The sequence below is a fragment of the Pteropus medius genome, unplaced genomic scaffold (genome assembly GCF_902729225.1).
Source record: "Pteropus medius unplaced genomic scaffold, Ma_sr-lr_union100, whole genome shotgun sequence".
NCBI classification, from domain to species: Eukaryota; Metazoa; Chordata; class Mammalia; order Chiroptera; family Pteropodidae; genus Pteropus; species Pteropus medius.
Window position 1 is genome coordinate 1786660 of NW_024352784.1, and position 11449 is coordinate 1798108.

The 11449-nt window shown below is 35.1% G+C and overlaps 2 protein-coding genes across 2 annotated transcripts; one reads left to right on the forward strand and one right to left on the reverse strand.

Annotated features, from left to right (window-relative positions):
• The first annotated feature begins 372 nt into the window (after positions 1–372).
• Positions 373–1308, forward strand: LOC120590165 (olfactory receptor 51A7-like). The gene has a single exon (XM_039847796.1). It carries the CDS (start codon positions 373–375, stop codon positions 1306–1308), a length of 936 nt encoding a protein of 311 aa, XP_039703730.1.
• Positions 1309–7045: 5737 nt separating this feature from the next.
• On the reverse strand, positions 7046–8513 carry OR51T1 (olfactory receptor family 51 subfamily T member 1). Its single transcript, XM_039847795.1, has one exon. It carries the CDS (start codon positions 8312–8314, stop codon positions 7277–7279), a length of 1038 nt encoding a protein of 345 aa, XP_039703729.1. The 5' UTR covers positions 8315–8513; the 3' UTR covers positions 7046–7276.
• Positions 8514–11449: the final 2936 nt, after the last annotated feature.

Below are 11449 nucleotides of genomic sequence, written 5' to 3' on the forward strand. Positions count from 1 at the left end.
CCTGATTGTATACAATTTTTCATTGGCATGGGGGTAGGGAGGGGCAAAGCCTAATAGCAAAAGAAAATTATTTGCAAGTCACTGCTTTTTACATGGATATTTTTTTCTGAGGACCTCATGGAGAAGTGTAATTGATCAAAATAATACCTGTATTTCTGGTTCTCTTTTTCAATTAACTTTATTTGACTCTATTAGCAATTGTCTGTTTAGAAGAAAAACCTCATTATTTTATTCCTTAATGTGAGAAGTCTCAAAATTGTGTTTTCTTTGCTTATGTCTCAAACAAAAGTGCTGAAAGGAGTGAGATAAGCATAATAGACCTATGTTGAAAGTGTCATTTCAGATCTGGGAATACTTTTCAACTGATTCATCATGTACACTGTCAATTCCTCTAAAATTGAGATCTCCACCTTCTTCCTGATTGGAATCCCAGGACTGGAGCATGTTCATGAATGGATCTCTATTTTTATCTGCCTCATGTACTTGGTGGCCATTTTCAGCAATTGCACCATCCTCTTTGTGATCAGGACAGAACCCTCACTCCATGCACCCATGTACTATTTCCTTTCCATGTTGGCTATCTCTGACCTGGGCCTGTCCTTCTCATCCCTCCCCACTGTGCTGAGCGTCTTTGTTTTCAATAATACCGGAATTTCCCCAAACGCTTGCTTTGCTCAAGAATTCTTTATCCACGGATTCACAGATATGGAGTCCTCTGTGCTCCTGATCATGTCTTTTGACCGCTTTTTGGCCATACGCAGCCCTCTGAGATACAACTCTATTCTCACCAATGCCAGAGTTGCTAAGATGTGCCTGGTGTTTTCCATTAAAAGCATGCTCTTAATGCTCCCATTTCCTTTCACTCTCAAAACATTAATATATTGTAAGAAAAGCCTACTTTCTCACTCCTATTGTCTGCATCAGGATGTCATGAACCTGGCCTGTTCTGAGAACACAGCTGACTTTTTCTATGGTTTCTTTGTTGCTCTCTGTATGATGTCAGACAGTGTGTTCATTGCTGTGTCCTATGTGTTCATTCTGAAGACTGTGATGGAAATTGGATCTCATAAGGAACGGCTCAAGGCCCTCAACACCTGTGTCTCCCACATCTGTGCTGTGCTCATCTTCTATATACCCATCGCTGCTTTAGCCTTAATGCACCGCTTTGGCAATTACAATTCCCCAAGTGCTGTAATCATCTGTGCTGACATTTTCTTGATAGTGCCACCTTTGATGAATCCCATTGTATACTGTGTGAAGACACGGCAAATTCGTGAGAAGGTTTTTGGGAAATTAGGTCTAAAATAAAGGTATGGGGAAAAGTGAGGCAGGGTCAGCCAGGATCAGAGAATAAAATAATTTCTTTCTAAGGATTATGGATGATTTATTCTTATGTTTATTAATCATTCTCATAACCAATAGAGCGTATGTGCTGGGCACTGAGGTCTGTGAACTTGGGACTGACATGGGCATTGACAGGTGTGTATAGGATAGTTTACAATATTATTAAAATCACAAATTAGTACACTAACATACAATTTTAGTTACATTATTTACAGTACCAGGATAAATACACATGGAAGTAAATGTCATGGGTTTGAGAAGTCAGAATATGATGATAAATTACAAGCACACAGAACATCTGGAATGATAGAAAATCTATTGGCAAAATTAGTAAAGGGTAGCTGTAAATTTTAAGCCAAAGAAGCTATTCTGAAAAACAGTTCATGTCTTGTTTAAGCACAAGGAAAAGCAAGCAGATTGTTATGAAAGAAACATGGAAGAGTACTTATCCTCCTTTTAGAATTTGTCTTCAACTCAGAAATTCAAATCTTTATAAGCCTGAAATGGCCCAAGTCAAAGATTGTGAATAAAATGTTTCTGGATCAGAAGAGTAAATAGGCTAAAATTTGTCTGTTTTCCTCATTATAATACAGGTTTAATGCATTTCCAATCAAACTTCCAATAATATTTCATTGAGAATTTACCAAAAAAATTCTAAAAATAGATTTCCAAGAGTAAACTGAAGAATGTAAGATAAAAATAAATAGAAATTGTAATAAAGTTTTATATGATAGTGACATTTATTAAACTATATAATTCAGTGTAGTTAGCTCAGCAAATCAATGAGAACAAAGAAATAGAATAAACACACTGTAATATACCATACATGATATGAAAATAATATATAATTAAAGAATATCAGAACATTATTGAAAATAGATTGATTATTCAAATAATAGTGATAGGAAAAACACAGTCTTCATAAAACCATATCTGTATGATCTTTTATCACACATGAAAATAAACTAAAATAAATTAAGAATTAAATACAAAGATAATTTAAAAATTCACTTAAACATAAGTAAATAAAGTAAGTAATCTCTGGATTGAAACAATTTTCTAAGGAAATAACAAAATGGAAAAGTGTTACATGTTTTTATTGAAAAGCAATTAATTAGGTATATGAGTAACATTTAAATAGTGTAATTTAGAAGATAATAACATATGTATATTTAATGCTTATCAAGTACCAGACATTAGGCTATATAAACTTGCCTGTATTAACTCCATTAACTTTTGCAAAAATTTGGGAAGGTGGATCTCATTATTTCTCCCTATTTTGTGGATTAAGAAATTTAAACTTTGAAAAGTTAAAAAACATTTCTAAAGACACAGAAATATAAAGTAGTTGGAGCTTGAATTTAAACTCAGACAGTATATTTTCAGGCCTACAACCTCATCCAATATACGCCTCCTTCGAAATTTAATAATGCACATTCTAGGAATCTAAGAACATAATCAGAGGTATGATCAAATATATATTTATAAGACTATATATCAAGGTTTATTTTATATGATAAAAATACTGTAAACCAGCAATTTCCAACCTTTTTGACACCAGGGACCAATGCTCCTATTAGAATCTAATGCCTGATGATCTGAGGTAGAGCTGAGGCTGTGATGCTAGCACTGGGGAGTGACTACAAATACAAATAAAGCTAAGCTCATTCCCCTACCCCTCCTGATGTGTGGCCTGGTTCCTAACAGGCCAATGACTGGTAGGTCCAAGGCCCTGGGGGGTTGGGAACTCCTGCTGTAAACTACCGAAATGTTAAATAATAGGAAATGGTAACATTAACCATGATATACAAATAATATCAAATATTAATCACCTAAGCAACACAGCATCAACCAACCACTAAGTGGTATTTACTTAAGCATTACTAAGCACTGATGTTAAGGAGTAAAGAAACATAAAACAGTCCTACTATCAAGGAGCTTACAATCTGGTGATGAGAACATGTAAGTAAATAATTAAATCAGCCGAATAAAGTATCATAAGTTTAAACACACATATAGGAAAGCACAAATAAAAAAATAGTAACTTGCCTAGTTTAGTGGAGAATCAAAAAAAAGCTTCCTGGAGGAAGTTAAGTCTAATATAAAATACGATTTAATAGAAACAATAATATATCAAGCAAACAAGTAAGATGCACATTTGAATATACACTAATATCTTAGTTTATAACTACATGTGTGTGATATGTTAGCTAACTAAAAAAAAAAGGATCGTATACAATCTCTCATTAGTAGTATTGTGAATGATTTTTATCTTTAAAATACTTTTCTAAATTTCTCAACACAGTATATCGTGTATAATTATATATATGTGTATATATATGTATATATGTATATATGTGTATATATATGTGTATATATATGTATATATATGTGTATATATATGTATATATGTATATATATATGTGTGTGTGTGTGTATATATATATGTATGTCATTACAATCAGAAAAACCTCCAAATAAATAGATTCCTTGAAATAACAACAAAGCACAAATTTATGTCCTCTTAACAATTACTATAGGGATAAAATACACTGATGAAAATGTTTATGTATTGAACTGGTAAGTTGCATTTTGAGTCAGATTGAAAAGTACATTTAGATTAATAAAAGATTAACATACAAATGGCTGACTGCCTTATATGCTGACTATCATAAAACTGGAAGAATGATTGCACATACTTACAATTGTTTATCTAAAACCCTTGGAATTCAGATTTTTTATACTTTGAAAGACTCTACAACCTTTGAAGCATTACCCTGTATTCAGCACAGCTATATTTCTGAAGTGAAATGTGTGAGTATTCAGCCAACGTGGAATAAATAATGATGGTAAATATATTCACATCAGTTCATGTTATCTTTTGCTATGCTGTGAAGAACAAGTTTTGGAACCAAACTTATAAAAAAAATATTAAAGGCTTTTCCAGATGTTTTTAAATTTATGAATTATAAATAGAGTTGTGGATCTAAAAAAAAAAAGCAAAAACAAAAAAAAACTTTTAGAAAAGTCTTCCAAAGAAGCAATTAAATTGATATTAATAAGAATTAATGAGGAAAAGTTTGGCTGATTAGATTAGGGTGTGATATGGGCTGTCTCCTCTGTCACAGGTTGATTTCAGGGTCAGAATCTCTGATATACTATGAAGCCCTCTAAGCCAACAGTCCCCAAACTTTTTGGCACCAGAGATCATTGCTCTTATGAGAATCTAATGCCTTATGATCTAAGGTGAAGCTGAGGCAGTGATGCTAGCACTGGGAGCAGATGCAAAAGCAGATGAAGCTTCACTGACTTGCCTTGCCCGCCGCTCACCTCCTGCTGTGCAGCCTGGTTCCTAACAGGCCACAGACTGCTATCCATGGCCCCAGGAGTTGGAGACACCTGTTCTAAGAAAAATTATCTTTTCGTTCCTGTTTCTTAGTTCATCTCCACTGGCCTTTCTTTGCTACTGTAAAAGCCCTCTTTCTTCTCTAGGCACAGTAATACCTGGGCTTAAAAACATGAATATTGAGAACAACTGTTTGGTATTTTATATCATTCCCAAAAACCCCCAGAGAGTTTCATGTCACCTCATCTAGCACTTCTAACATGCTCAATCCTGTGGTAGTCCTTTACACCCCATTCCCATGTGATTCTTAGCTAAATCACATATCTAAAATTTTTATCTAAATTCACAAATTCTTTTGTCTCTTTCCTTCTGGTTCTTCTATTCTGGGATTACTAGCAGACTATCTAAGAAAAAGGCTTCTATTCTTAATTCTTGTTCTAGAACAAGATATCTAGAAATTAGATGCATCTTGGGACTCTTGAACTTTTGCATAATTGCATTTTATCCAATTGAAGAAGATGGAACCAAAGAGACATTTCTTTGGCACTAACACAAGAATGGAAAATTGAAATTTGAAATCCTGAATTGTGGTTTAACGGAATACGAAGACTTCGCACAAAGTGCATAAGGCCAAGAGACATTCTGACTACAGTGTTGTCCTTGAAGTCTAAAAACAATGAATTTTATTTCCAAATGCACTATTTTCTGGATGACCCCACACTGGTTATTCTCCACTTAAAATGTTGGCTTTTGCCACATTATGCGTGGGGCACACCAAAGAGATATCAAAAGTACCTGAATATGCTGTATAAAAGGGAAATTATACAAATAATCTTAACTGTTAATATTTAGAGAAAAGGGGATTGAGGTTTGAGCAGTCACGAAGTTGTCAGTGCTTGAGTTTGAACAGAAAATTGAAGCAAACAAACCAGTTTGGGAGTGGTAATCCCTGTATACCCGGAGTAGGAAGTTCATGTAGGGGGCAGAGACAGGAGGCTCAGATCAGCATATCTGCTTGGTCCACTGTGCTCAGACATGAATTATCCTGAGTGGAACTAAAGTTTTATAACTCTATGTGTGAAACACAAGTTAAGAGCATTCTCTCAACATCTTATCAACCCTATAGTGAGGTTGCCTCTTCCTCAACAAATATTATTAAAGGTTATCAAAAGATTTTTTATGAAAAAGCATTAAGGTCACTGTGCAATTCTCCAATGACAAGTACTACACCAAAAGGTCAAGGAACCTAACAGCTAGGTAGAAAATGAACAACCCAAGAAACAAGGGCTAATAGAAAAAAATTGCAGTCCTGAAGCAGGGCAGACACTGAAGAGGGATGGTGGAATCAGAACCAGAACTGTACTAGAACATCCAGGCAATGGAGACAAAAATAAGGCAATGTGTGATTTACCATATTGACCTCAGTGGAGTATAACAAATAGCAATTGGAACTGTGAAAGTTTCACTTTTACTAAGAAAAAAAAAGGAATTAAAGAAAATATAGAGGTTCAGGAAGTGCATCTGTAAGGAGGTGAGGCTCTCTAGAGGTGCTTCTAGGAACTGAACCCAGTGTGCAAGAATTTCCTAGAGTTTTCAATTACATATTTCTATGTACACATTTGTAACTTTTCTACTTACCAGCTCAAGGAAAAATTTCTATTGCCTCCTGAGAAATTTGACCACAGAAATAAATGATTCTGTTCAGCTAAATGCAAAAATAAAAGTGTTATCATTTTTTTTTTTTTGTCTAAGAATTGTGTTTTTAAGCAGATAACCAAATTGAGAATAAAATTATCTTATTGTGTTTTTAATGTGCACAAGAATCCGGTAATTATTTTAAATGTTTGAGGAATATATACAAAATTAATTTGGTTTTGCATTGCAGTGTTTTTTGTTTTTTGTTTTTAACAAATAGTCCGAGGATTTTATCAAGAACTATAGTGAAATATATTCAAGGAAAAATGACATTTTACAAAATATGAACTATATTAGATCATACTATAGCTCTCAACTTATACCTTCTTATATTCTACAATAAATTTCTATGGTTGTTTTTAATCTAAGTCTTACCTTCTTAATTTTATTTGTACTGTTCAAAAATAAATGGAGATAGGAATAACTATTTTATTTTGTACTTGTTAAATGACAGAATATATACAACATATGTGATTTATCTGGTAAAGTTTCTTGCATTAGTTAGTTTCTTAATAAATGTCACTTGTATCTAAATTGCCTTACAATATAGAAATGTTTATTTGAATTTTAAATTCTTCATTGTTCACTCTTAATTGAGGGGCAACAGTTACAGGTTATCCATAAAACACTTCTATTGGGTATGGAATGTGTTCCTGGGACACTGATGTGGGTTATGCTCAATATTTGGAAATTTCCTGCAGGTATAATCACAGAATGTTGCTATAAAGCTAAGATTATTTTAACTTTTGATAAGCTTAGGGGAAATTATTTTCTTCTTTCTGCACCTATAATTTAATTGAAACTGCCTAAGTTTCAAAATGCCTAATAATGAGATAGACCCAAATCCCTTTCCTACTTAAATGTAATTTATGTACTGGCAATTTTTCCCCTTCAATCCCACCCTCCTCTAAGACTCCTTACATTGGGGCCCCGTGAACATTTAGACTGGAGCAGCTGGAGCATAGCCTGTCGGATGGTCTTGGTCTTCAAGCTGTAGATGATAGGATTCAGTACAGGTGGTAAGAGCAAATAAACATTTGCCAAAATGCTACAGACTACACTTGAGGTTGAGCTGAGGAGACAGTGTATAATGGACAAGCTGATCATTGGCATGTAGAAAACAGTGACAGCACAGAGATGACAGACACAAGTGCCGAGATCCTTTTGCTGCTTCTTAGGGGCCGCAATGCTCAGGACAGTATGGAGAATTAGGACATAGGAGAAAAGAATAAACGATAAGTCGGTGTCACTCAGGTAGAGCTGAAGAAACATGCCTAGAGAATTGCTGATCCAAGCTTTGGAATATGAGTATTTGATCACATCTGGGTGGTAGCAAAATGGGTGGGAAAGCTCCTGGCCCCCGTGAAAAGATAGACTCTTCAAGAATAGAGACATTGTAAAGATGAAAATTACTTGTCGTATGCAGATGATCAGTCCAATGACCATGATCGTCATGTCTGTGAGGATGGTGGCATACTTCAGTGGGTTACAGATAGCCATGAAGCGGTCAAAGGCCATGGCTACCAGCACTGAGGACTCAAAGAAAGAGAAGGTATGTACAAACATCATTTGAATGAGGCAAGCATTAAAGCTGATCTCCCAGACATGAAACCAGAGAACTCCAAGCACGGTGGGGAGAGTTGAGATGGTTAGACATAGATCAGCAGCTGACAACATGAAGAGGAAATAGTACATGGGCTTGTGGAGACTCTGCTCAACAATGATGACAAACAGGATCATGCTGTTTCCCAGGAGGGCAATGATGTAGAGACAGCAGACAGGGATAGAGATCCACACATGAACCAGTTCTAGCCCAGGGAACGCAGTGAGGAGGAAGTGTGAGGAGGAGGATGTAGTGCTATTGAAAATTACCATGGTGGGTTGAGGACACACTCTGAAAAGAGAGAAAAAAATTGAAGTGTTTGTCATATTGATCCTTTCTGTCAAGCCCTGAATCTTTGATAAACTCTTCTCAAATTACACAATAGTTCTTCTGTATTCAAAACCCCCAATCTAATTATGGTACCTATCACATCATTTCACAGTATCTTGAATTTTTCTTGTCAGAACCTGGCCTCATTTTTTTTTCCTTTACTCTCTCCCAGTTGTAGCCATCAACTTCTCTAGGCTCATCCCCATCCTGCTGCCCAGACTAGCCCTCACCTGAAGTATGAAATGCTCATAGACTTAAGTCACACACATGCACACACAACAACAAAACAACAACAGTTACCACAATAACAACCAATGGGTCTTTGTATTAAGTCTCCAAATTATATAACTTTCTCCAGAAATAACGGAGAAGCATATAAGAGCTACTGGACACCTGTGACAGAAATATCTATGATGTCCTTGCTAGAAGCTGGTCTGGAATATTGTATCCAGAGATATCCTTGTACCTGAATCATCAACCACCCTCTCCTAGTAGTCTCTATTAGAAATCTCCTTTTGTATCAGGGCTTCTTTATTCTTCCTCTTATAATAAAATCATTTCTATAATTTCTCCCTTACCCACTCCACATATGTATGGGACTTAGATTCATCTTGTACTCTAATTCTGTTTCTCTCTGCACTTTTCCAGGTCTACTGAAATAATAGGGTCTTGCTCTCCTTTTCTTCATCTTACACCTTAAGATACTTGTTTCTTCCCATGAATAGCTATCGTATAACTTTGAAAAAAACCACTATGAGTTGACTGTCCTAATTAATCCAGTGAAAAATTCCAAATAGTATTTGGAATACATGACTTAGGCCTAGTCTATGCATAGTAGGTAAGCCTAAACAGAACATTCATATGAAAGGCCTGGGAGGCACTTAGCAACATGTGATGAATGATTTTGTAAAAAGCATGAATGGGATAGAGGGAGGGACTGATAACTAAAGGGAATCACTCAGGGATTAGCAGGCTAAAGTGACATTACAAAATGGAATATTAAGTAGTTCACTGTGTGAGAAAGTTCACAGAATGATAGCTGAAAAAAAAAAAAACATAGTGCCAAAGAAGAGGCAGAATCTATAATCTATATTTAAAATGAACATTGTGATTTTTTTCAAGATTTATTTACAGAGTGCTGGTGTCATCACTACTGACTTTTAATTTTTTACTGAGGATATTTAGTCTTTGACAGAGAGCTAACAAGGAATGATATACCTAGCCCAGTTGTGCAGATATGGCCAGCCATAAGTATTCTTATTTTTCAGTAGTCTTAGGTTTTCTGCCTTTGTGTTTGAGTAGGTACGAGAAATTTATATCTGAATATATATATAATAGAATTTTCTAGCACCAGACTGCCAGTTATATAAGGAGAAATTTGAGGGGTTGTTAATAATTTTCTCCCCTCTTCTTCAGTCTATTGAAGATGGCGATAGAAATAGTCACTGTTACTCCAAAGGGAAGAAAAAAAAGACTAATTGCTTTTTCTGCTATAATATTTAGTATAATTATATTACATATAGTTGAGAAAGAACTATATGTAATAGGAAAACTAATGCCAAATGAGATATGGATTAAACATGCTGAATAAAATCTACCACTCGGACTCTAAATCACTATTTTAATGCCAGTTACTGTGTTGATGGTCAGAGAGACAGAAATAAGTAAAAGACAGTATCTGCATTCAAAATTCTCTCAATCTAGTAGAAAGAATAATATGAAAACCAAGGCAAAATATTAATGGAGGTCGATTACTACATGGGGAAACAGAGAAGACTAGCCAGACAAGAAAACAGAAGTCTTTGTAATATCTTAAGATTTGCTTCATTCTTGTTCTCAGCCTGAAAACACAGATATTAACAGCAAATCTTCTCTGTGATAACCGTTTAGAACTCTTTCCACAATGTGAAATCCTCAATTGACTTTCCTCCAATAGTACTTTATATATGCTTTTTATGACACTAAAATCCCACTGCTTGATCACATTTCTTTCTCTCTCTAGGATGCTGGCTCTCCGGGAATATAAAACATATGCCTTCGACTTTATATTTTCTCCAGAGACAAGCACAGTCATTAGTACATGATAAAAGGTCAAAAATTTAATTTACATTAGACTTATTGATGGATGGTCACAAGGTAAATAAAGACTAGATGAGAGAAATATAGATTTAGCCTGGAAGTACTGAGGGAAGGATAAGCCAGAGGGAAATCTTTCCGTACATACTGGGAACATAAAGAGTGTAATTGTCCTCTCATTGATTGGGAGAAGAAGCAGGAAAAGAATTAAGATCTTTTATATATATTAACATTTAGTAGACATCTTATATATAATTTTATATAACCCCGGGAAAAATTGATAAGATGTTTTCTCCTATTTAAAAGAAAGGAAATGGACCTGACAAGGTAAAATAGTATATCAAAGGTAAAATAAATGCAGATTCAAAATTCAAAACCAGACTTCAAAGTCCATTTTTTCTCATTAAACCATAGACCATTAGAAAAGCCAGGCTTATGAGAAAAGTTGAACAGTTGGACAGTATGATTTCCGTCTTTTAAAATACAAGAATTGTTTATATTCTATTGTATATCTGTGTGATTTGGAGAAGGAATAGAAATGAGAAGTAAGTAAAAGGGAGAGCAATGTCCTCATGGCTTATTTAAAGATATTTGTGGAGTCAGTCAACGTGTGCTTAAAAAAAAAATGCAAATGTCCACATATGACATGTTTGCATTGTGTGTGTCTCTGTGTGTTGGTGCATGTGGAAAAAAGTTTTGGAATGGAAGAGTAATAGAGAAATAAGATGATTATAAAGCCGACAATCATTATTTTCTATTCTTTGTCTTATGTCTCATAAAGGACAAAAAGATGATCCTGGATGATGTAAGGGTTAGGAGGAGAGGAGGTAATGGCTCATTTTACTGGTGGAGAACTTGTTTCCTATAGAATGTAGACATGTGGACAGGAGAAGGACCAGAGGGCCTTCTCTCCAGATCCAATGAGCTCATACACTCTGGAACGAGTTGTAGGACAAAGTTCAGTGCCTCTGTTCATCAAGGTTTTCTCTGCACTGCCCACTAACCAGAATAGGCTACTGCTTTTTCTCTTTAGTTCTTCATCTGACTGGCCAAGT

Excerpts from the sequence above, each read along its gene's own strand:
- OR51T1 (XM_039847795.1), bottom strand. The coding sequence starts at position 8,314 with ATGACAAACACTTCAATTTTTTTCTCTCTTTTCAGAGTGTGTCCTCAA.
- LOC120590165 (XM_039847796.1), top strand. The coding sequence starts at position 373 with ATGTACACTGTCAATTCCTCTAAAATTGAGATCTCCACCTTCTTCCTG.